This window comes from Alosa sapidissima, chromosome 9 (genome assembly GCF_018492685.1).
Source record: "Alosa sapidissima isolate fAloSap1 chromosome 9, fAloSap1.pri, whole genome shotgun sequence".
NCBI lineage: Eukaryota > Metazoa > Chordata > Actinopteri > Clupeiformes > Clupeidae > Alosa > Alosa sapidissima.
In genome coordinates, this window is record NC_055965.1 from 7,847,988 (window position 1) to 7,874,067 (window position 26,080).

Consider the following 26,080-nt stretch of genomic DNA (forward strand, 5'->3'; position numbering starts at 1 on the left):
TCTCAGTCCTGCATATTCTCTTCGCAAAAATAAATCACGCTTGTCCATTTGTCTCCATCTCCTACTCCTGCAACTCATGTGCATGTAAATGAGTGTGCGCTGTGAGTTTGCTTTTGTTTATAAGAGTGTGTGTGTGTGTGTGTGTGTGTGTGTGTGTGTGTGTCTGTGTGTGTGCATGTGCGTATGCGTGCCTGTGCTTGTGTGTTTATGTGTGTGTGTGCGTGTGTGTTTGCATGCGCACATGCGTACTGTATGTGTGCCTGTGTGTGTATGTTTGCATTCATGTGGGTGGGTGTTTGTGCATGTGTGTGTTTATGTGTCTGCGTTCATGTGGGTGGGTGTTTGTGCATGTGTGTGTGCTTGCCTGTCTGTGTGTGTGTGTGTGCTTGCCTGTCTGTATGTGTTTACAGTATGTGTGTGATTGCCTGTCTGTATGTGTGCGAGTGTGTGTGTGTGTGCACATGTGCGTGTGTGTGCATGTGTGTGTGTGCACGTGCGCGTGCATGTACTTTATGTGTGCAAATCACAAATGAGTGGGTATGGGTTAGGTTGATGCGGGTTCTTGAGACTAACATAAACCATAAATATTTTGTTATCTTAGGTGCAACGGTTGAGGTAGGGATAGTTATTTAGGGGAGTGGCCACCAAGTTTCATGTTCCCTGGTGTTTCAGTAACCCGGGAATCACTGACCAAAATTGATGACGGTAAAAGAAAAAAATAAATGTCTTTTTTATATTTTAAATGACTTGTTGTCCTGATTCGTCCGGTGGATCTTAGTGGGCACTGAGGAAGCAATAATTTCATCGCTAGTTTTTCATGATTACTATTTCAATTGTTTCATATCAAAATTCACTACTTAAGTATGTGTCTTATGTAGTTTGTCGAGGACTGGTTCAGACACGTCACATCCATAACGTGAAACCGTCACATCCATAACGCCAGTTTTTCCTACATAATGCATTACGAAAATGACGCATTGTTTCAAAAACACACTTTTTGTGTTCATTCAAGTCTCCTTCATATATATCATAGTTTCGGCAGTTTCCTTCAAAATTCACAGAGTTTGTAGAAAACCTGTAATCTCTCACAAAAGTGTGTCCATTTCATGTCACATCCATAATGCTGATAAAATGCCTTGTATTCTTAGGATGAACTTGTTTATATGAAATTTGAGGATTTCTCAGTATTCAGAGGACAGAGGTTACATTAAAAGTTATGCAAATGAATTCACTGATACTAATTTTGCCCCCACTCTAAGGCATTTTGTTTACCAATATGAGTCCAATTGTCACATCCATAACGCTGGAACTGCCCAGGTTTACTGTGTGTGTGACTGTTCAGTACTGTTCATATTGACATTTTAAAAGCAGACTTAAAAGTATATCAAAAGTTACTTTCTCTAGTAACTAATTACTTTTGATATACTGTAATTGGTACGGTAATTCAATTACTTTTGAAAGAAGTAACTAGTAACTGTAACTAATTACTAATTTTCAGTAACTTGCCCAACACTGAAAATAACATATCCATATATGTAGCTTGAACATATTCCAGAATGTTAAATAAATATACTATGTATTTATCAATATATTTCAAAATATGAGTAGGCTAAATATTCAAAATTGGCCACTTTCTTAATTGTCAGTATAAGTATAATTATATATACTTTTTTGATCCCGTGAGGGAAATTTGGTCTCTGCATTTAACCCAATCGGTGAATTAGTGAAACACACTCAGCACACAGTGAACAAACACACAGTGAGGTGAAGCACACACTAATCCCGGCGCAGTGAGCTGCCTGCTTCAACGGCGGCGCTCGGGGAGCAGTGAGAGGTTAGGTGCCTTGCTCAAGGGCACTTCAGCCGCGGCCCACTGGTCGGCGCTCGAACCGGCAATCCTCCGCTTACAAATCCAGAGTGCTAGGGCACGGCTGCCCAATATGTCTGCATATAAAATATTCAGCATGGACATGCAAGATATCAATTTTGGGTTCCACATATACTTGCATACATTCTTGTACTATATATTTATAAGTATATTTGTAGCCATCTATTCATACGCTAGATGCAGCTGCATATGTGAATACCTATATTTTGTCCCTTGATTGTTCTGTAGGCTATGTAGTGCTAGCCTACATGTTGCACCAATTCTGGGAACATGCAGCAGGTAGGCCTACATGTTGGATACGTGAAAGTTCATGTAGGCTGCTTATGGTAGGCCTATACAAATATTCTGATAGATATCAGTAAGGGGGATAGTTTAGTCGATCGGTTGGTCAATCACATGGATGGAAGGTTAGACATCATTCCCGCCCCATACCTACTGGTAACAGAGCGTGCATGAAGCCAAACGAATGGCTCTGGCGACATCGTCAGGCAGCAAGCTTAAATCCAAACGTCCATTTCCAACTTTCTCTTATAACGAACGAGCAGGCCCTCCTACAGCTCTCGGGAAGTGGTGTGGTGATGTTGAATTCCTTCTTGTTTCTAACGACTCCTCCGTCACTCAACCGCATTCGGGGGCCGCCCAGCAGACATCCAAAAGAAAACCTATCTAGTAAGACGAATCAGACGGGCAGGGCGCAGGTGTTGTTCAAGTAGTTCGGTTTGGGCGCGTAATGATAATCCTCTTTTAGGGACAGGAAGTAGGCTTCTGTACGAACTGATCGCTGTGAATATTCTAGTGGAACACAGAAAATAGAGTTTTGTAGATGAACATTGTAATGGGGACAGAAAAAGTAAAACTACGTGCGCTCTCGCCCATTTTATTCTCACATTTCCGTGTTACACTATAACTTCAGCTAAAAAGTTTGATAATGGCACATATCCCCCGTGCTTCCAGAATAATCAAAGATCCCTCTCACCCATGGGCGTAGGTTTAGGGTGGGACGCTAGTAGTCCTAATCAATATTTTGAGATGACAAAAATGTCCCCACAAATATTTTAGCAAACTCCTTTGTGCTATCCCGACGTTCCGAACATCGCGAGACACTTATCTCATCTATGATCTCATCCCAGAAAGATTTTCTTTGACTTTGACTTGTTTATTTGAACATTAATTGTATCTAATGACATAGCAAACATGATGAATTGAATTCCTTGCACTATGCGAAACTATTTTCCACTAGCCTAAAACGTGAGACTGAATTGCGTTACGTTCCTCTTAAAGTGACAGACACTCAATTAGACTTACAGACCACAAATGTGATGATATTAGGGCTGTCAAAATAACTGATTAATTTCGATTAATTCATTTGAGAAAAAATAACTGAGTAAAAAAAATAACGCAGATTAATCGATTCCGTAAGACCTTTGACCCCGAGCCGTTCTAAGTAACCATTACTGTAAAATGAAGGAGAGAGAAGAAAATGTGCTGCCTAGATCATTGATTGGACCAAAACGGCCTGATGGTGTTGACAAAAATAACACTAAAGTCTCACATCAATGGAAAGAAATAGTGTTGACATTGAGGGGAGTGTTCATTTATTTTCATTGTCCCCTGGAATGAAATGCCTTGTATTTGAAAAAAACTTCTTCCCGAAGCACTTTTGAATTTATTTCCTCAGCATATTAGGTCATATCATAGATTATTATGGCCATTATTTGAACAGTGAAAATAATAATAAAAGAGTTTTTGAACTTGTCACTAACTTTGAACAATGTCACTAATGCTGATTATTCAATGATTCATTTGAATTTAAATATTTAAAATACTAAAATTACAAAATTAACAAAAATTATATATGCGATTCATTTAGATTAATTAATCACAGAGTATGTAATTAATTAGATTATTTTTTTTAACCGATTGACAGCCCTAGATGATATTAAAGAAAAGTTATCATTTAAATATCAATATGATGTATTCAAATTACTAAATATGTTTAGCTATTAGTAATAACAATAAAAAGTTCATATGAATTCCAAAATATGAAAACCTATGACAACCATCACTTTCTGTGTGTGTGTGGAGGGTCAATCAAATTCTATGATTGCCACTAATGTAAATGATCACACAATATTCAATATTACTGATGGCATCAAGGTGGTGGGGGCCCCCAAACCAAATATATTTTTTAAAATGATTTTGAATTACGGATACAGTGTTGTACAGGGAGCCAGTGTAGTTGATGGAGGATGGGAGTGATATGTTGCCAGGGCCTGGTGAAATGTTTCATGAAGTGGAAGAAGGCTGTTTTGGTGATGCATTTGATGTGTGAGCCAAAGAAAAGGGTAGAGTCAATTATTACACCAAGGTTTTTTGACTTCAGAGGTAGTGGTGGTGAAACAGCCAGGGATGGATAACTGTGAATTGTTTGAGCTTTTTTAGTACAGATGATGTGGCAAGTATGAGTTCTGTCTTGTTGTGTGTGTTGTTTGAGAAAATTCTGTGTCATCCAGTTGCTTATGGCATTGACATTGAGACAGGTGACCAGATTGGAGGGAGGAACTGTGTGGGAGGGCTTAGTGTGAATATAAATTTGTGTGACGTCAACGTAGCAGTAAAAACCACCAGACTTGCAAGTCCCCCCCCCCCCCCCCAACACCTCCCCAGGACCGCCCTGTGGAACTGCACTGTGACTGTGCAGCCTAACATGTTGCTGCTTCATATCAAGCCTGATATACTTGAAATGACTGCATATCAATGTGAAATACAGTACACACAAGCACAAGTTTAAACTTCATGTAAATGCTATCAATGTTATTTATCACTCTGCCACAATGCTGCTATGTAAATATACAACACAACTACCTCTATTTTTTTTATATATATTCTATATTTCTATATTCTAATATATGTTCTATATTTCAGTCTCGCACTTTAATGTCTGTATGTGGTATGTCTGTATATTTTTATTTTTTATTGTCTATGGCTATGTCTATGTCTAAAGTATGTCTATGTCTGTATTTAAAGTATGTCTATGTCTGCATGGGAAAGTAAGAAACGGAATTTCAATTCTTTGTATGACCAGTGCATGTAAAGAAATTGACAATAAAGCCGACTTGAAAAGTTTAAACCATACTGATGTAAAATATGAAGGGGCAGGATGTAAATGACGAAGAGCAGGGGACCTAGGACAGAACCCTGGGGAACACCATGTGAAAGGGGTGAACTGGGGGACCTGAAATTACCTATGGAGACAAACTGTTCCCTAGCTGTGAGATATGACTTAAACCAGGAGAGTGGAGTGCCAGTGATAACCAAAAGTGTTTTCAAAGTAGTGTGTTGTAACAGACCGTGTCGTAGGCAGAGGTCCAGCAGTAATAAAAGTATCAGCTGTAATGAGTAGGTCATTCATGACCTTGACCAGGACCGTCTCAGTGATGTGCTTTGCCCTGAAACCGGGCTGAAATACTTACCATAGGCCATGATCAGTCAGGTTGTTGGAGTTGTGAGGCTACAGTGCGTTCAAGGAGTTTGGAAATAAATGGCAGGTTGGAGATGGGACAGTAATTTTTGAGATCATCAGTAGCTGCTCCAGATTTTTTAAGAACAGGAGTGATAGCTGCAGTTCTTGCAGAGAGCCACCACGCAAAAGAAAGACTCTTGAACAAAACAAAACTGGAATGAACATTTCTTTTTACCCCTCTTTTCACTGGGTTGAGCTAAATCCCTCTGTAACAAAAATACCACCAACATTGTGGTGTGGCAATAAAGTAGCCTATCTATCCATCACACACGCTGACTTGCCTTGGTTAGTCTAGAGTTGTTTTTAAGTCCCTCAGTCCTCATTGTCTGACTAGCAGACATCCTTGATGGAAAGACTGACCCATCATCTAGAAAACATAAAACAGTTTTAGTTTTATGGAGACAGACCTTATCTCTTGGTCAGGGATTGAATGAGGCCGGACGGGAGCCTTTGAGAGACATTAGATTAGCCAGCCCAGCAACTATAAACTTCAGAAGCCTAACACCCTGAAAATGCGAATATGTGTCATTCCACACTCAATTCATGGCTTCATTGCTAAGGGCTCGCTCGGAGTTGTACTGTTCCTATTGTGGATTGTTGTAGTCCATTCACAACTGTTTAGCTGATGTATGAGCGGCTAATTATGTGCAACAGACAAAACATGTTGTCTGGGCAGTCACAAAGTCACTTTTCTTAGGCACTTAGGGAGGATAATGGGTAATTTGTCAAAAGTCAACACTGAATCTCCTTATCCACTTTTACATTAAGTTACAACTATGCTGTGTTGGCATGAAGTTCTAGCTGATTTGAATCAAAAGATTTCTTTAAAAACACTGAAATGATGGTCAGATCAAAACAAGGCCGTAGCCATAGTCAACACTAAATGTCCCATATACAAATTCATGAACAGATGGAGTTATATGTTTATTGTTATTTTATATTATTATTACTATTATTTATATGTATTGTTTATTAATAGTGTACAGTATAACAAGCTTCTTCCCATTTTTTGTGTTTTTCTATCTAATACCATTGATACGGGATGAATAAACTCCAACCATAACTATAATCATACCAACAAAAATCTAAAATAAACACAGGAACAGGCATGCAGAAATCCAAAAATAAAACTCTCGTTGGGTGCGAGTTAGAAAAAGGTGTCATGTCCCCCTCAAAGTATATTATGATTATGGCCTTGGGTCAAAGTAACTCACAAAACCACTTTTTCCTCCCAGCTGTGAGGAGCAACAATTATTTTAATTACACCAGGAAAGACTATAATCATAGTAACATGGTAAAGAACGTACCAAACAGATTATAGATCACATACACTCATTTAAATAGGATTAACATATAAACTGTATTTTATTTACCCCATACGTATAAAGTGTATTTTATTTACCCCATACATATTTGGGCCGCTTCATTCACATCCACTTGGTTTGTTCATTTCTTCATGTTGCATTATCCTTCTGATGGTTTCACAAAATGTTATATATATTTGCATTATCCTTCTGATGGTTTCACACAATGTTATATACTGTACATTTGCCGTGTAAGCATTGGGACATGGGTGCGTTGGGAATGTATGATGCACTTGTATGGAATAAAGAGTTGTCTCTCTTGTCCGTCACAGTGTAGAACACATCTTACATTCAATATAAAGAGTCACTACACTCAACAACCTCTAAGGCTTTGGAAACCTGAAATAAGCAAAGATAACAGGCTTTAGTCATGGCACTTCTGTGATATGCGGAGTTGTGTCACCACGCACAACCTTCTCAGAGCTGGAGTGATGATTGACACATGTCACCTGTCAGTCAGTTCAGTACCCACTGTGCTGTGCTCACAGTGTGAAGAGGTGGTCATGTGACCTCTCCTGTTTGCTGGCTGCCTGGGGCGGTGGGCGCGAGGAAGCGTTGGAGGTCTTCGGGTCGCGTGGCAGGTGGTCGGCCACCTTTGCTCTCTCCTGCAAGAACTTGTCAAACTCTTCAGAGAAAAAAGGGGAAAGAACCAATTTGGGTTAAGTTCATCACGCCATCGAGAGCATTATGTGGCATACAAAAGAACAGACAGAATGAGAAAAGAAGAGTAGTTTATGCGTAATATTTAAAGATCTCCTCACCATCACTGGTAACACCCTCCGTATCACCTCTCACAGGCTGTAACAGAAAACAACCACTGAGTGACAGAATATACACTGTACTTAAGCACTAAATAATCTACTTTTTTGTTGTGAAGGAATCTTAATTCATGAAGTCCTTCTCTAGACCTGAAAAGAAATAGTGATTTTGACATGAGGACAGGACAGGACAAATACTTGTTGTTGACCACCTGATGGCGCACTTGCACATAGAAAAACCTCAAATGGGGCCAGACAAGAGAAATAGAGAAATACCTAAGTTCCAATGGACTGACTGGAATGTTCTTTTTAAAAGACAGAGAAAAATATAGAATTAAAGTGGCAAATATAAATATATCAAGGGTGTTGAGATGAATAGACTGTCATCTAGGACTTTAAAATAGCCCTGTGTCATCACATTTATACATCCCAATCAGACCCCATAGAGGAGCACATTTAGATGTGTCTAACCATTGAGAAAACCACATACGAAAACAGCTATTTAGGTTATTTCAGAAACAGCACTCTTCACTGCAGCTTAATGTACAATCAATCAAATTGATACGATAATCACTTGTATTTAAGACATTCAAACCCGTAGACCTTTTCCATGCACAAACGATTCTGTCCTCATACCATAAATAGTGACAGCAAAAATAGCTTGTTTGGCTTTGCTTTTTTTCTTTGTAACTGTGCAGCAACATCACATAAACGATTCTAGCCTAGTCATCCAGTATATAGACCACACATTTCACACACACATAACAAAAAGTGTTATGCGGATGGATGGATGAAAGGTATATTTTGTGTTGTGTTTGGTAATATCAACTTAATGAGTATTTTATATGATCGAGAAATGAGAAAGGGAACTTGGGCACTGCATGTTTGAGCCAATCACTCTCTGTCACTCACCGGTTCTGGAGAGAGCCAATTCTCGATGTCACTCATCACAGCTGTTCGAGGAGCAGACATCTGAAAGAGAGAGAGAGAGAGAGTGTGTGTGTGTGTGTGTGTGTGAGAGAAAGAGAGTGTATGTGAGAGAGATAGAGAGTGTGTGAGGGAGGGAGTGAGTGAGAGCAAGTGTGTGAGAGTGAGAAAGAAAGAGAGTGTGTGAGAGAGAGAGAGGGAGCAGCCATCAGAGAAATATTAGATTAGTGACCAAGCGCTACAGTTCCACTTGCTGTTGAGACATCATTACAGCCCATTCACTTTCAATTTCCATGCATCAGACTCCTTTACAGCAAGAGCTCACTGCACAGTGCACACGCATGCTTAAATCAATATGGGACTCAAATCTGCTGCGCTAATGGCGTTTATTGAACATAAAACCAATCGATTCATCCATTGATCATTTGAGAAGCGAGCGGGTTCCAGCATGCAGTGGGCATACAGAACAGACAGCAGAGTGCATACGCCAGCACATTTGGTGTCATGATCGCCCTCAGCAGAAAGAGTGGTTGCAGTGGACGACAACCCCATGCTGATTCACGAGGGCCAAACCACTCATTTACTGCGGTTGATTCGAGTGCTCCTTGACAGCACAGCATTTCCATTTGCGCAGTCCCAGACCAAAGTAGTTGATTTGTAGAGTAACGGATGGCTTCGTTACACCCACCAATCCTTCACTGTGCATCCAGCCACACTCAGCGGCTGCCTGAGCCCACACGTCATCATCCTTCACAGACAAATGTGCAATTTGGTCACATCAATTATGTCACTCCAAGAACTGACACATGAAAATACATTGCTGAGGAACTTAAGCATTTGTGCTGCAAACTTGATATGGTGTTGACTTTGAACAAATACCGGTATATGGCTCATTAAACAACCTGCCTATCATTCTCAGAACTATCACAAAATCAAAAGTTCGAGGAACAAAATGTCCACGACAACTCAACAACTAAATCTCCAAAATGCTATACTGAACATTCTAGAAACTGCTAATGAGACAGAGATCCCTGTATTAATTATTTAGCAGCACACTGAGGTAAATCCTGTTAGACAGGGACAAGAACCTAACTAAGGGCCTCCTTACACCAAACAACTATGACATTTGGGAAAGATTGTAGTCTTTTGAATAAAGCTTGAATGGGAGTCATTAGTTAAAATACTCCAATCTTTCAAGAACCTTTCCCAAATCTTTGTGTGTCAAAGTTGTGTGGTGTAAGGAGGCCCTTAGCTAACATGAAATGAACTAATTCAGTGGAACGTAACATGATATGATACTGTAGCAAAGATGTTGGTGGTCATTAGATGCTTGTGTATATTTCCAGGAGTCATTTTGACTCAAGAAAGACTAAACAGCTTGGAGGTAATATATCTCTCTTGAGATATCATGCTAAGAGTTTGTGAGATGTAAATATGGAACCCCCGGTGTCCAATGGCAGCCGATCAGTGTTTACTTGTTGACCTATGTTTGGTGGAATGTCACAGTGCATGACCCCTCTGTCTATAAACACCGCAGTGTATGTAAACACCCAAATATGTATGACAGCTCAGTTTGAACAAACTAAATGGCACAGTTACAGGGGACATAGTGTTGTGCTGTTTTTGTGAGTGAATCAGTGAGAGCGTAGTTTAACAGTGGGACTGACCGCGCCTGTGACCTGAAACCGAGTGTCCAGAGCTTCAGCCAATCCCTCCACAGCCCTGGGGTCCTCGTAGCGCACACTGGAACACAGGTGTGGAAAACAGTTAGTACTTTGTAAGGCTTATTGTTAAAGATATGCCACTGAGAACAGAGCCTCTCAAACAGAATCTAGCTGTTAGCTGCTTAACTAACAAAGTCAGTCTCTCACAAACACAAACACACGCACAAACACAAACACAAACACAAACACACACACACACACACACACAACACACACCTCTTCCTCTGCTCTGCCAGAGAGCTACCCCTGGTGTTAGCAAACATGTCAAACTCTTCTTCCTCCGCTGCGCCTGAGAGAGTCGAGTAAGATGACAACAAGGAAAGAAAAAAAAAGAAAGACAAAACAAGTCACATTGAGGCTGCAAATCCAACAGTTTGTACGTACTGCAACCGTTACCAATAAAAGCTTAGAGAACATCAATAAATATTGAGTCACATTGTTGTTCTCTCTATTCATGGGATTACATGGGGCTTTTTCTTCATAATGACCATTCTTGTAAATTCAAATGTAATCAAAATAGTACAGACACAAACAGCAGATTCAGCACACAATGAAGTGGAGAAACTGCCAAAGTATGAACTACTGACACACAAACAACCACTTACCAGGATGAGACGTCTGATTGGAGGGAGCCTTGACGGCCGGCTGACTGACAGGTGGGCTGGCCACTGACTGATAAGAGGGCGGGGACACAGGGCTGAGGTCGATGAGGTTGTGGCTTCCTGCTTCAGGGGTCTGACAGGGTCAGAGGCAGAGCAACAGGAGAGAAACAACAGGAGTGAGAGAACAGGAGACAGACAACAGGAGCAATTCTCTATTTTCGTTCTTTTGTGATACTATTGTGTTATTTGTAACACTAGCTTTTGACAACACTGTACCCAAACAGTCATGCTAATAAAGCTACTTTGAATTGACAACAGGAGTGAAACAGCAGGAGCAACCGTGCTGTTAGTGTTAACAAAAGGGACCAGGAACTCACCACTGTGGTCGTTTTTGGTGCACTGCACCTCTCAAACCTGAGAAAGCAACACAGCAAAATGGTGAATGTGGGTTAAACATGTTTTTCAGGTGATACTGAATGAAATTATACTAACAGTCCAAAATGACAGCAGAAGAGGGGAAGCATGTGTCTACATAGTTGGTTAAGGGACACAATGTTACAGAAAGAGAAAGCAAAGACACTGACCACGGACTCCCAAGAAACAAATGTTTTTTGTTTTTTTTAAGTCAAAACTGCCTGGCTAGTAGCCATATGTAGTTGATTTATACACAGACACATTTTCTTGTTATTGTCTCTCTCATTTTGTATAGTAGTCTTACAACATTTAGCATCAATATGAATACTGGAAAACTATTGATCATTGCCTCAATGTGTTACACTAAGATCTCTGTTGAAATTCACTGAGAGTAAGACAAGAAGAACAGAGATATAAGAAAGAAATGCACAGAGAAGTAAGAGACTGGAGGAGGGTGAGGAGGTGAAGGAGTGTAAGAGAGAGAGAGAGAGAGAGAGTAAGGGAGAGAGAGAGAGAAAGAGAGAGGTGTGGCAGCTGAAGAGAGGTGTGAACAGTGGGGGGTCTAGTGGAGGTGTGAACACACCTATCGTAGCGGATGAAGGCGTTGTTGAGGTCATCATTGACAACCAGCAGCTCACCAATCAGGGCTTCGTCCAACAGCCGAGGGATGAGCTCAACCACTCGTTGCTGCATGCTTTTACACACGCTGTTCAACTGCTACTCACACACACACACACACACACACACACACACAATCATTAGCAGATATGTCAGTAGTTTACTGCTACATGACAAACAATAAATTCAGTCATTGTGCAAAACAACGACATGACAAGCACACATTCAGGGATGAGGAAATCTGGACAAAGACAGAAAGAGAAAGAGAGTGAGTGAGTGTGATATTGAAAAACAGTGAGTGAGTGAGTGAGTGAGTGAGTGAGTGAGTGAGTGAGTGAGTGAGTGAGTGAGTGAGAGAGAGAGAGAGAGAGCGAGAGAGAGTGAGTGAGTGAAAAACAGTGAGTGAGTGAGTGTGAGAGTGAAAAACAGTGAGTGAGTGTGAGAGTGAGTGAAAGAGAAAATGAGTGCATGAGTGAGTGAGTGCGAGTGTGTGAGAGAGAGGAGGGAGGTATAAAGTCCAAGGGTCAGACCTGCAGCAGCTCTCTGTCTGAGGCCGTGCTCTCGCTGCTGTTGCTCTGGTTGAGCATCTCCGTCATCACCCGCAGGTTGCCCTTCACCAGGTCCAGCTCCGACTGCAGCTTCTGCCTCTGAGTCACGAACAGACCACAGCACAGGTCATTCACAGCCTCCCTCACAGGCTGCACACATTCACCTGCCCTTTAGCAACCAAGCACCGAATTACAAAAAGCTAAGGCACCCTTATACTGCTATACCTTCACAGTATTAAGGACTCTTCTTCATGAGTTTCTAGCAACATACATTCCTATGCAAACACGAGTTACATGTTTTCCAGAACATTCTACACATTTTATACCGTAATATGGTTTTGTTTTTATAACTTGCATAAAACACTGTCCAGCCGTTTATACACAATATGGTTAATACACAGGAAATTACTGTAGAAAGAATCCTACAATCGATTAAGTAAATTGATGAGTCACTACGAGGTTCTGTGACAATCCAAGCTGCATGAGTCAGCCTGACGGATGAAGGGTGTGTGAAACTAGTGCTGGGAACAGAAGCCGTGGCGGACCTGCTCTGAGGATAAGGAGACGGGTCCGTCTGTCGGTGAAGGCGGCTGGGAGTTCTGAGGGGGAGCTGGAGAAGGGGTGGGGGCCTGCGTCGGCGCTGGGACTGTCGGGACCGTGGACGGAGTGGACGTTTCATTCTCTGGAGTGCTCTGAGAGAGAGAAGGAGAGAGTAAGGAATGGAGAGAGAAACAGACATTGAGAGAGGGAGGGAGAGAAAGAACGAATGATAGAAAGAGATTTAAAATGACAGGATATAAATAACACACAATAGAGACTGATGTAAGAATGAATTATATGATAACGGGGCTAGTACAACATTTACTGAGGAAGATTAGGAAGTCCAAAGTCCCCTCCTAGGTAAACACAGTATGACAGTCACCCTTTGTGGAGTATGGATGGGCGACAGAGCGTCCAGGTCAGTCATGGGGAACTCCAGCCCCCTCCGCCGCAGGTCGTCATACACGCACACCACCCCGGACAGGGACGGAGAGTTCCGGAAAGCATCAGCCCAGGCCTGACAAATAAGAACAGGAGAGTGTTACACACCAATACAGCCAGGAGAATAACTCAAAGGGACCGAATTTACAAGGAGGCTGCTGCCTGTCCATTTTCTTAACCATTACAGTCTGATATTCACTCTTACGTATGTATTCACAGTGTAAATAATGCAGGCGGGGGTCTAGCTAGCAAGCAGGTAACCAAAACATTTACAATATGCCTGGAGCATACATGTGATCTGTGATGTTGTTAGGATAGTTGGTAAAACACGGTAAGGAGAGGAGTGCAACTTATTTATTTCATTTATCCAAACATGATCTTGTATCATTATTGTGTCATGATCTTCATGTGAACGGATGCCCTCAGCACCCAAACCTGTTAAAATGTGGCTGAAAGTAGCTAGTCAAAGGGGAAACATTGGTGTCAAGTTTTGTTATTTCTCTGTTGACCTTTTTCTTAATTCGTCACACAACACAGAATCAGAATCTCAGGGTAGAGTACGCAGGGAATCCCCCAGGAAGGTTGTAATGCTGTAGCACAATCAACACAGACCACACAGATTCAGCATAGCAACTATCAGTGCGCCAGAGCAGAGACACCAGACGCAAAGCAACAGTGCACTCATCCCAAGCAGTGATATTCAGACGCAAAGCAACAGTGCACTCATCCCAAGCAGTGATATTCAGACGCAAAGCAACAGTGCACTCATCCCATGCAGTGCTATTCCTGCCTAATGTAAATACAACAGTCTGGACCTGTAGCTGCAGAGAGTATTTCAATGGTCTTCAGGTTCGGCATCACTGTGGTTTACAAGAGGACTTGGAAACCACCAGAGCATATCTTGAAGATACATCTCCAATTCTCTAATAAATATTTAGTGAAACACTGCATTGTATCAGGTAGGGCTGAACGTTTTTGGAAAATAATCTAATTGTGATTTTTCCCCCCCGATATTGCGATTTAATATGCGATTATTTTTAAGCTTTTTATCTTCTGTATTAATAAACAAATACAAGCAGTATACTACATCATAGTATACTGCTTGCTACAACTTAACTTTTTTAACTACATCAGTCACATTAGTAGGCCTTTATTTGTTGAACTTCCAGCCTTGTAACATGCAATAATTCGTATATGTTTCTATTTTGCATTGCATCATGTGCATCTACTGGCAATAGTGTTGCTGGTAATAATGTTGCAAAACGGACCTGGATGAGGCTCAGCACCCTGTCATGTAACACGGCAGGTGGGTTGTTTTTGGGGAGGATGGCTCGGACCAGCACTCCCTCCACAAAGTCCCTGGTGCACACCTGGACATGGAACCGGTGACCACAGTTCTTCACGCACGTCTCCAGCACCTGGAGACCCAAAGACCACACACAGTGATTAAACTCAAACTCCATGTAGATAAAAACCAAGCTTCTGTAACACAGAGGACCAGGAGCCAGACATGCTCACAGAGTGTAGCACTGTAGCTGCCTGGCTACATTAGCTGCTGGCTATAGTAACTTGAGCTAGGTAAAACCGATTGTTTTCGTGTTTTTTTTTTTTTTTTTTGTACCAACAGTACTCGGTGACCTCGAGAAATGGAGATCTATGTAGAAACTCGCCGGATTTCTCCTTTAACACAGAGGAGCAGGAGCCAGGCATTCTCTTAGGAAGATCAAATCCACTCATGGGTTCTCCAAAACCCAAGGGGTTGTACACAATATGCTTTTCAAACAAAGATTTCAGGCTGATTGATTGCCCACACGAGTTCTTCAGTAGAACTTCAAATGTTGTGCTGTGGGAAAATGAAATGACGGACGCTTCCTTTCCAAGAGTGCAGGAGTCACAAAGTGGTAAACATCTGCAGACACATTTGCAGACACAAACCCCAGTTCTGCCCACACAAACAAGACACCAGCCAGAACAAAAACAAGCTCACGCAGAACGCACAGGAGTGTGGGAGTGCAGACTTACCGTTAGTGCTAGCATGACCTCTCGGAAGTTCTTGTTCCCCACAATTTTCTTCTTGATGGCCTTCATGGCATCTTTGGGTCTGTCAATTGGAAAAGGCAGAGGGCATGATTTAGAACCCACTGGAGTTCACTAGAACCAGTTCCTCTCTTCTGTAGACTTAAGAGACTGGCTAAGTTGGAGAGAAAATACACACACACACACACACACACACACACACACACACACACACACACACACACACACACACACACACACACACACACACACACACACACACACACACACACACACAATTTAGCTAATAAGTGTCTAGTCAGTCATCCATATCGCTTTTATCTGTCTAGGAGTCAAGGGTGGCTGCAGTGAGGGATGAAGAAAGCCTATTTTAGGAAACAGCATTCAATCAGACAGAAACAAATGAAGCAAAAACGGCAAAGGGCATCTTTAATCTTCACCAGTCACTAGGGGCAGGAATTGATGCAAAGGTCATTAGCTGAATGAGATAGAAAAGAAGAAAAAAAGAAAAAGTGAGAGAGAAAGATGGAGAGAGGGAGAGAGAGAGAGTGATGAAGAGATAGATTGAGAGATGAAGATTAGCAGCTACCGACCCATCCTCTGTCTCGTTGATGATGTCACAGATCTCCATGTTGAGGCCCCAGTCCTCCGCCTGCAGATTGGAGCCGGTGGCTCGCTCTGGAAAGGAGACATGAGGAGGAAGGAATGCCGTTACACTCAACAATCTAAGTGATTTGACAACACAGTACGAATGTAGATAACAGCAATGACTTCTCCAAGACCTGTTGATTAGGTTCTGTGAATGCTATTCACACTTAAGCCATCCTTACACCAGAAGACTTGATTGACAAGATTTGGAAAATGTTGTAGTCTTCTGAGTAAAACTTGAATGCATTAGTTAAAAGATTCCAATATTTCAAGAATCTTTCCCAAATCTTGTCAGTCTTCTGATGTATGGTTAGCATTAGTCATTGTTTTATCATTATTTTGACACTTTCTGCCAATAAATAAGAGTGATGGATATACAATACAGGTGCACTAATTGACTGCACTAATTGACTGCACTGTTTGAGACACCTGGAACTCACAGGAACTTTAATGACATCCCATTCCAATTCTAGAGGCATTAATATTGAGTTGGTCCCACCTGTGCAACCTTTAGCTTCCAATCTTTTCAGAAAGAAGGTTTTAGAGTGCAATTTGTTGCCCATTCAGTCAGAAGAGCATTTGTGACGTTGGACAAGAAGGCTTGGCTTGCAAGCTCTCTTTAAATTAATCCCAAAGGTGTTGGATGGCATAGAGAAACCTGTTCTCTGTGGGCCAGTGAAGTTCTTCCAATCTCACCCAACAACATCTTTATGTAGGCTCTCACTTTGTGCACTGTCATGCTGGAACCGAAAAGGGCTTCCCTGAACTGTTACCAAAAAGTTGTAAGCATAGAATTGTCCCAAATGTCTTAGTATACTGTCGCATTAAGAGTTCCTTTTACTGACCCGAGCCCAACCCCTTCAAAAACATTAGGCCTATTACATCATTATCCTTTCACTAGCATGACTGTCCAGTGTCCACCGAGCCTAAAGCAATGTTATAAAGACATGTTGAAGTGACTTTGGTATGAAAGAACTTGACATGAGAACATGGTTCTCTACACCATCAAACACCTTTGGTATGAACTAGAACAGACAATGTGAGCTAGGTCTTCTTATCCAACATCAGTGCCTGACTTAATAAATGCTTTTCTGGATGAATGGGCAAAAATTCCAAGAGACCCTCCAAAGTATTGTGGAAAGCCTTCCCAGATCAGTGGAAGCTGTTGCAAAAGGGGGACCAATACTATAGTAATGCCTATCGATTTAAAATGGGATGTAATTGAAGTTCCTGTGGGTGTAACTAATGACATCCCAGTACATGTGTCTACAGAGTGTAAGCCAAGCTAGTCAAGACTTGAAAGTCAGTATGCTCAGGATAGAATACTCCCTTACAGAGTTGAGAAATTCCACTGAGAACTGAGAGCACGGCTTGAGCTCCAGTCGTTTCCCCAAGGGAGGGAACTCTCTCAGCCTCCCTCTCCCCCTCTTCCCATGTGATCCATACCTCAGAATCTCATGAGGACCTCCCTCCCATGGCCTCTGTGGTAAGTGCTTATAATTCCCTAAATCCCCCCTTTGCGCGCGCACACACAGACACACACACACACACACACACACACACACTCACACTCACTACTTCATGTGACTGTCAGCTGCTTTTGCCCACATTCGCTCAGAGGTGGATGAAGCATTTCTGACACTACAGTGAAAGGGAAGGGAGGATGTGAAAGAGCTGGATGACGACGATAGAGGTGACTGCACGCTGAGTGCATGAATGATGTCACCAGGCAGGCACATTTGTCAGCAGGCATTGCAAAACACTGACCCAGTAGCTGTACTGGAGAGTAAAAGTCACCCAACAGCGGTGCTAATGAATGATTTGCCATGTAATTCAACCAGGTCCTGTGTCCTCATGACCCAGTTAACTGAGCTTGAACTGAGCCTTGACACTGTTAACTTATCTGTTATCTGTTCAGATAGAAAGAGACCTACAGATATTGTTACAGGCTAGATTCCTTGTCATGTATGTAAAGAAGAGAAGAGAAGACAAGAATGACAGAAGAAAAAACAACATTTAAGAAACATCACAGTGCAGTGCACACTAAATGGATTAAGATGAATGATTTAGTTACTTTTTAACGAAATAAAAAATGCTATAAACAAATGCATAGTAAAGGAAAAGAATTAAGGACAAACATGAATGCGGGGAAATGACACGAAAAGTGCCATTCTCGCCGTCAGTTTCAAGAACACTGTAGGCCCTAACTAACTGAACGGTAACTTCAGTTCCTTATTGTACAAGTTGACATTTCGTAAGAGCCCGCCCCATGTTCTATTGCCTAGCTGATTCGACGAGGTTGATGCCATTTATCAGAACATTGCCAGTCACATACCATATGCGTCTGTACGCACAAACCTATTGGCCATTACATACATCGATCAAAGACCGAACTTTACTGTGTATTTCGGTAATTGTACAGTGCAATATACTAACAGTAAAATAACTCGTCATTCATGTTAAAATGCATTTTCCTGCGTGGACCATTTGTAGGCTACTCTCAAAAGAACCAGATTCACCACAGCGTTGGTCTCAAGATTTCAAAAACCTTTGTAGTTTTTCTTCGATGCCCAAGCCAGTGTAAATTGGCGTAGCGTTAATTTAAAGGGGAGGGGTAACATTTGAAAGCAATCATCAAATTTCCTGACACTTACGAATTCGCTGTCCGACAGGAGAAGAAAACGGGCTACCAATGAGAAAATCCATTTTCTGTAATATGTCCTGTTATGTCCAAAGTTATTCCTTTGATCCTACCACCTAATCCTCCGATTTCTGTTCTACAACTGGACTGCGCGCACAACCACTGACTGAACTGTGGACGCGCGATCACGTGAAAGTAGCATGCGGGCCAGGAAATAGCTCGATAAGGTAATTTATTTATGATAACCAGACGTGATAGGGTATACAAGAAAATGTATGCAGAACTCGCTCAACTCGCCTGGACTGTTTACACAGTGAATGCGTATTTACGGATGTTGATGTACAATTAAATATTTTTTAAGGCTTCCAGTCCATACTTAAACAATTATTTATAAGTGTTTATATACAAGCCTGTGCAAGGAGTAACACAGGGTAGCCTACGAACAGATAGGCCTATATCACATTTGTTAGGTTTAAAAAAATGAAGACATGTTTCAGTATTTATTTTCCAAACTTTATTTTATTGACATAAACATTCAAGCAAAAGTGGTGTGATCCACTGTATACATTTACACAAATTATGTGCACATTAGTAAAAACAATACATAAGAAAACTGACAGCTGCAACTTCTGTCAATCACATGGATGGATGAGTACACTCTCTGTGAGAGCTTTCCCACTTTCAAATAGCAAAGGCAAAGTGTGTACAGTTGGTAGTAGAATCCACACAAAAGTGGAAATAGCACCTTTCAGTTTTACATTATGCAACAATTATCATGGCTTGCACTGCCAGTAACTGTCACTTGTAAAACTCAATAAGTTAATATATCAACTGAGTTGACTTTCAGGTTAGTAAACTGCAGAATACCTAGAAGCAATACACCTCGAACAGCAACACACAGAGAAAGACTTTCAGCTCCAAACTTAGCAAACATATAACTTTTCTTTAGCAACCCCAGGCCATATTTTCATCAGTATTTCTTTCCAGGCCTCATGTCCCTCACATCCACATAATAGTGCACGGGCCTGGGTCAGAAGCACGCTCAGGAGTGCGCTACTCTGTGTTTTAGCACTGGCAGCTCCTGCTGTTTCTAAAAGCAGAGCTGGTTTCGTTTGCGGGTCTTCTAAAAATCACTTAAACCCCCCCCCCAGGCCACCGACACCATTGAGGGTGCTCTCAAGCGGTGGGGACGGAACCACTCGCTGCTTTTCGTGGCACTGTCAGAAATAAAAGTGGTTGTCCTGTTTGTAAAGTCTCACTCACTCACTCACTCACTCTCTATCACTCACTCTTTCTCTCTTGCACTCTCACAAAAAAAAGGAAGGGGGTTGTTGGAAGAAGCAGATTCCAGAGGCTCTAGCTGCCTGGTTGTGCGGGGCGGTTTAGAAAGGCACTGGTCCGTAGTAGGCTGTGTAGGCAGCGACGATGCCTGCTGTCTCGGCCATGTGCTCGCAGGCCAGGTTGACCTCGCACACCTCATGCAGACTGGAACACACAAGACAGACTCAATCAGCTTTACATTCACACACACATCACCATTCATCTAATCAGAGAATACTACTACTTCTCATAAACCACTGATGGATGTAGTAAATCACTAGTCTCCTCAGGGTCAGACTTGAAGTCTTGGCACTTCATGACATAACATCCATGCACCAGACAAACCTCTGTCTAATCTTTAAACATATTCATAAAGCCTGTCATTTACATTCCCAAGCCTCTCCAGGCATCGCATCGAATGCTTCCACCCAACCACATGCCCTGAAGCAAATAATGCACATGTATAGCTCACGCCCTTGCTGCTTTAACAAGGAGGTCGGGGTGTCTGCTGCAATTACACATGCATGTATTTACATGGGGCTGCTTGCCATATATACTGCGCAGCAGGACGTGTGTCTGACAGCTCTAACAAGGCAGAGGCACGTGTGTGGAGAGAGAGAGAGAGAGAGAGAGAGGGAGGGAGGGATGGATGGAGGTTGGGCGGATGTTTGTTTACCTCTCCAGCTGCACGGGGGAGAGGTCAGCGGCGGGCGTTCCGGCTCTCCTGTGTCTCCTGAGGAGGGCAGCGGCCACGTCCCTCTTCCTCACGATCACCTCCACCTCAGGGGCAGCCGTGGTAGCGTCTGTGTTGAGTGGGGAAAAGAGAGAGAGAGAGAGAGAGAGAGAGTTCATCAACAACAACAGCAACAACACATTGCATTTATATAGGACTTTTAAAGGCACCCAAAGCACTTTACAGTGAAGAGGGAACCTCACTAGCAACTATACTGCTAAAAAAAATTAAGAGAACACTTCAGTCATGCACTGGATCGGTACTCTGACACTATTTGGTTCTGAGCACAAGTAAAACTTTTGAGGCGAGTGTTTTATTTTGCAAGAACTGTCAGACATTCTGTGAATTTAGTTTCAGATAGGAGAAAAGGGTGGACGGTTTCAAAAAATGTGTTTTAACAATTGTGGAAAACTGTAAGTGTTCCCTTATTTGTTTGAGCAGTATAGTTCAGCCTTGGGGTGAGAAAGCACCCCTGCATTGTAATGGGCTGGTCTTTAATTGCTAGTCTGAGTAGAGCCTGAGTAGGTTATCATATGTACCGCTTCAAGAGTCACATATTCACCTCTAATAGTTGAATTGTTAGACTCTGATCACCAATTAAGCTATCAGAATTGTAGCTCTGTAGTAATGGCATGGTATATTACTTCTAGTTGGAGGAGAACCCACCACTGATATGTTGTAAGATGGCTTACCTTCAGTAGACTCAGAGGAAGAGGAGGAAGAAGAGGAGGCGGAGGAGTCAGAAGCCGAGGAATCGGAGGCAGAAGAGTCGGAAGCCGAGGAATCGGCGGCAGAGGAGTCGGAGGCTGAAGAATCCGAGGCGGAGGAGTCAGAAGCGGAGGAGTCGGAGGCGGAAGAGTCGGAGGCTGAAGAATCGGAGGCAGAGGAGTCTGAGGCCGAGGAGGAGGCCGAGGCGTCGGGGGCCGCAGCTGCAGCTGCTTCAGGGTCAAAGGAAGCCTCCATGGCCATGTCTGGTCAGTTGAAACAAACACTCAGTCAGGCAAAGACAACGCTGTCTATGCTACAGTAACCCAAAGACCCTCTGTCTACCCTGGTCGTAGCGGAGCACAATTCTCCATCAGTGTCCTCAGAACTGTCCTCAGGTGAGGACGACGGGAAGCGGAGAGAGTGACCTTACCTTGGTTGGACAGGCAGACGGACAGCACGGCGAAGAGGGTGAGGATGGCGAAGGTCTTCATGGTTCTGCTGTTGTTTTCTGTTTTTCGCTTCAGCTGAAAGAATAGGTCAAGTTGTCGTGGCCCTTTGCTTGCTCTTCTGGCTGAACTGCTGCTGGTTCTTCTGCTCTTCTCCTTTCGATGTGTCTTTGCCTCGTCCCTGCCGGGTCTTTATACTGTTTCGGAGCCCAACCGGAACAATCGGGTTCGATTGTGATTGGTTCGGGAAGAGTGTGACCCCCTCCTTTGCACTTGCCACACACACAAGCACACACACAAGCACCCACACAACTCCCAGACAAGCATGCATATTCAGAAACACACCCACAGAATTGGACCGACAGACAGACAGACAGACACACGCACACACACACACACATACATGCACAGACAGACACAATATATAATTTTCTGAGGGAAAAAAAATGAATAGAAAAAGTGAGTCAGTAGGGATGAATGTACTGTGATATACTGAGGGTTATTTAAACTAACTCTCTCCACATCCATCTTATAAAGAATGCAAACAAAGCAACATCAGACTGTCCGAACTTGCTTGCCATAATTTTGCAAAGACTTTAATGACATTTTAATTCAGCACCAGCCTGACTAACATTTGAGTTACATAAACTGTCTGTTATGATTGCCTCAACTTAATGACTGCAAAACACAACTAAATCTATTTGGAAGTGTTTTGCCATAAAGCACTTGTACAGCTGTTGTGAGAGGTGTATATGAAGATATTATCCTTTGGTTAGTTTTATGTTACAGAAATTCAGTCAGTTTATAGCACATAGCACATTTATAGCACATAAAGTTTGGATGAAAAAAATAGTAAAAGCATAACTTCTTTCTGCATTGATTGTTTTGAATTCATGTTTGGACTTTCACTAAAAAGCAACAAACAAAACAAAATAAAGAAAGTAGATAATGTAATGCAGATTGTAATAACTCCAAACACAGTTCTGAGAGTAGGAGGGTCCTTTATTCATTCAGTCAGTGTTCATCAGTCTTTTATCACAACAACTTATAAACACACTGTAAATAAATCAGCATAGATTGTGGGCAGAATATAGCTCAACAAACGTCTAGAAACACAATGCCTCATCAAATCTTGTGTATGTGTGTATATTTATTTGTATATTCAAAGTTCCATGCATTTTTGCATAGGTCATATTCAATAGGTAGACAGTATACCTGTAGGTCATATAGGCCAAATTATATTCTTGCAATAAAAGCCTTGTAGTTATAGTTTAGTTATATCTGTTTTGAAATGTGGTGTGTTTCAATGTAAGCAGTATGTCCAATTCTTATTTTTAAATCAGAAAAAAATTGAACATGGAGATGGATGGATAATTTCCTTTGTCATTAATCATAGTATCATTTATATAATAAATTAATAATAAAAAAACTAGCACTGTCTTGTAAAATGATTTGACTTAATTTAGGAGGAGTTTGACTTATTTACTTAAAAGATGTCTCATCCTGAAAACAAGCAAATTTATCTGCCATTGCGTTGAGCAAATTTGTCTTGATAAGACTCCTTAAATTAAGTCAAAAATGTCTTTTGAGGGCATGCTAGGTAAGTCTTCTCATACTAAAAACAATAGATTTTTTTTATCTAAATATAAGATTAATAATACATTTTTGCAGTGCACATTTATTTCACAGGGGTTCTGTAGTACCGTTGAATACCGATGAATATAGTATATTTGTAGAAAAAAGTTTACTGTCTAGGTTGTGATATCAAATGCCTTTTGACAAAATGTTAAATCAATGTACACATTTTATTTTACTGTTGATAATGGACCAACATTTCAGCTCAATCATGCACTGAATACATCTACATATGAACCTGCACTTTCACATGCGTCCTCTACATAAGGCATTACAGATGAACCCATATGTTATATACAGCAGGAGGCCTATACATATCCTCTGTATTGCACAAATGCACATACTAATACAGTATTGCTAAATATATCAGCCTACTATCGCCACTCTCTTGGAATGCAGCTTATAATATGAATGTCATGTTGTTGACGGACAAGGTCTTGACAAGTCCAAACCAAACATCCGCTTGCCAAGGCATGCACAAAAAGGAAAGCCTATGTTTTACCAGCCCCATACACCCCCCACCCACCTTTGATGTTAACATAAATATTCCAGACGTTATGTAGGTCGTGGGCATAATCATCATTCCTCCACTAATTGACACATCATCTGTGATTGGATTTTTTACGGGGTTGCCCCAACAGTGCATGCATTGCCATACCAGCCGTTTCAATGCCGCTCGCTCACACCCTCCTGCCACCCCCGCTAACCCCAGACTGCTGTGGGCGCGACCACACGCCTCTAATCGCGAGCGCGACCACGGCCAGGGGCAGCAGCGGGCCTCAGTATGTGCCGGAGCCTAATCAGAGGTTGCTTCGGCCTCCGCCAAAGCCGCAGCCATTCTGTATAGAAATAGAGAGACTCATGCCAAGTTTACGGCAGGAATCTGCCAAAGCCTTAAGCATCCAGGTTGTGTGTAGAAGAGTAGTTTTGTTCCAGCCATGTGTAGCCTGAGATCTGATAGAGCTTGGAAATGTCATTCGTATGCTGGCGCTTACGAGGCAAATACAAGCGGGAAGATGTTTTGAAGGTGGTGGAGCGTATGGAAGACAGAATAAAGGACCAAACAGGAGCACTTTCAATCTCTCTTTCTCTCCCACACAACCACCCACCCACCTTCATGGACACACACACACACACACACACACACATACACACACACACACACAAAACAAACAGAGGCAGAGAGACTCAGGAAATCCTTCTGACCATCTTTGTCATTGAAAGGCTTAGGGCTGCTGTCAGTTGTAAGCTGACCCTTGAGTCTGAGTGTTATTCTCGGTGAAATGGATTTGTCTTGGCCTTTTCAGTGTGTAATTTCAGTGTCTGGTTCGCTGTCTGTTTGGTAGACGTGATTCAATGTTGTGTTGGGGTGGATGGCATTGTGGCCTTTGACCTACAGTATACATTTTAGGACTTAGACGTTGTTGTTGTGCTACTTATTTGTTTGTTTGTTTGTTATACTCATAGAAGCTTCAAGTGCATCTAAAACTGAAACAGGGGCTTCAAAAGTCATGCAGTAATCACCTTTTAATTGCTGGCCCTTTCCAGTTATCGGGGAATGATTTAACATGAATAGGCTATAATATTCCCCACAGGTTCTCACTTTAGATGTAAATGTTCTGGCATACCCTTGTGAGAACATTTTCATAACGCTGAATCATTAATAGAACAACAACAACAACAACAACAAAACATGAGATCTGTGGGGTATACTACGAATCTCGATTAGTGGGTTAGCGAGGTATGTTGCACTCAAAGCCAGGGTATGCTGTGACACGAAAGTGGATCTGTTTTAGCGTCGCTATATCACCATGGTATCTCAGGTGTAGGATTCTGTCATATATCTTACAGGTGGAGTTCCTCCTCTACACACATTTTGGATATCGTATGCTCTTTAATAGTGTTATGCTATGGACATGCATACCATACGACAACTGATGACAATCGATTTATTTGATGTTATAGGTTAGACACTAAAAATGACCGCAGTGTAGATTGCGCTATCGCTCGCAAATGCGGAAGTAATTGTTTTTTAATATACGCGGCCTTGTGCGTCTCCACGTTTCACGATTGGCCAACGTCATCCCAACACCGAGAACGCGCACAGATCTGAGCTGAAAGCCTAGTTTGACAAATATATCACATAACTGCTATCGTAGTATCACTTAACGTATACCCCTGAGTCAAGGCTTTGTGAAGCCTCGATATGTCTACATAGCCTAGATATGTCTAACGTGCTTCATAGTATACCCCACTGGTCAGTCAGTCCAGTATCCTGATAAACATTAGGAAAACATTCTTGAAATGAAATTTATATTTTATATAATTTAATGAGTAATAGGCTATAAGGAAAATATTTATACACATTACACTGAATTATATTGGGTTTTATACAACATATGTGGAGATATGCATTGTACAAACATAACTAAAATGGGGCAAAAAATAAAAAATAAAATTGTTGACTTGATATTTGCATATACATTTATTGTGCCGGAATTCTTAAATATACATAAGTTAATGTTAAATGTAAAAATATCTAAATATCACCATAATGGCCATTTA

The 26,080-nt window shown here is 41.8% G+C and overlaps 2 protein-coding genes and 1 long non-coding RNA gene across 4 annotated transcripts; all 3 read right to left on the bottom strand.

Annotated features, from left to right (window-relative positions):
- Nucleotides 1-1,823: 1,823 nt before the first annotated feature.
- Nucleotides 1,824-3,076, bottom strand: LOC121718252. The gene is made up of 3 exons (XR_006033895.1): nucleotides 2,865-3,076; nucleotides 2,325-2,680; nucleotides 1,824-1,944 (listed from the first exon to the last, which is right to left on the bottom strand). It is a non-coding gene; the product is annotated as an uncharacterized LOC121718252 (long non-coding RNA).
- A 3,554-nt stretch (nucleotides 3,077-6,630) lies between these two features.
- LOC121718195 (target of Myb protein 1-like) lies at nucleotides 6,631-18,870 on the bottom strand. 2 transcript variants are annotated; one of them, XM_042103109.1, is made up of 16 exons: nucleotides 18,687-18,870; nucleotides 15,978-16,062; nucleotides 15,370-15,448; nucleotides 14,616-14,765; nucleotides 13,289-13,423; nucleotides 12,912-13,058; nucleotides 12,349-12,465; nucleotides 11,784-11,917; nucleotides 11,164-11,200; nucleotides 10,790-10,919; nucleotides 10,401-10,473; nucleotides 10,128-10,203; nucleotides 9,149-9,208; nucleotides 8,446-8,505; nucleotides 7,537-7,573; nucleotides 6,631-7,400 (listed from the first exon to the last, which is right to left on the bottom strand). In XM_042103109.1, the coding sequence occupies exons 1-16, from the start codon at nucleotides 18,736-18,738 to the stop codon at nucleotides 7,258-7,260; spliced, it is 1,515 nt and encodes a 504-aa protein (XP_041959043.1). In that variant the 5' UTR covers nucleotides 18,739-18,870; the 3' UTR covers nucleotides 6,631-7,257. The 2 variants fall into 2 exon arrangements, with proteins under 2 accessions (XP_041959043.1, XP_041959044.1); XM_042103110.1 differs by lacking the exon at nucleotides 9,149-9,208.
- A 319-nt stretch (nucleotides 18,871-19,189) lies between these two features.
- On the bottom strand, nucleotides 19,190-22,208 carry bglapl (bone gamma-carboxyglutamate (gla) protein, like). The gene is made up of 4 exons (XM_042103169.1): nucleotides 21,865-22,208; nucleotides 21,419-21,697; nucleotides 20,670-20,796; nucleotides 19,190-20,158 (listed from the first exon to the last, which is right to left on the bottom strand). The coding sequence occupies exons 1-4, from the start codon at nucleotides 21,923-21,925 to the stop codon at nucleotides 20,056-20,058; spliced, it is 570 nt and encodes a 189-aa protein (XP_041959103.1). The 5' UTR covers nucleotides 21,926-22,208; the 3' UTR covers nucleotides 19,190-20,055.
- Nucleotides 22,209-26,080: the final 3,872 nt, after the last annotated feature.

Coding starts and splice junctions, on each gene's coding strand:
- LOC121718195 (XM_042103109.1), bottom strand. CDS start 18,738: ATGGATTTTCTCATTGGTAGCCCGTTTTCTTCTCCTGTCGGACAGCGA. Junction 11,201..11,783: donor GCCTTCATCCGCTACGATAG/GTGTGTTCACAC, acceptor TTGCTTTCTCAG/GTTTGAGAGGTGCAGTGCAC. Junction 7,574..8,445: donor ATTGGCTCTCTCCAGAACCG/GTGAGTGACAGA, acceptor TTTCTGTTACAG/CCTGTGAGAGGTGATACGGA.
- bglapl (XM_042103169.1), bottom strand. CDS start 21,925: ATGAAGACCTTCGCCATCCTCACCCTCTTCGCCGTGCTGTCCGTCTGC. Junction 21,698..21,864: donor CGTCTGCCTGTCCAACCAAG/GTAAGGTCACTC, acceptor TCAACTGACCAG/ACATGGCCATGGAGGCTTCC. Junction 20,159..20,669: donor TCCCCCGTGCAGCTGGAGAG/GTAAACAAACAT, acceptor TGTGTGTTCCAG/TCTGCATGAGGTGTGCGAGG.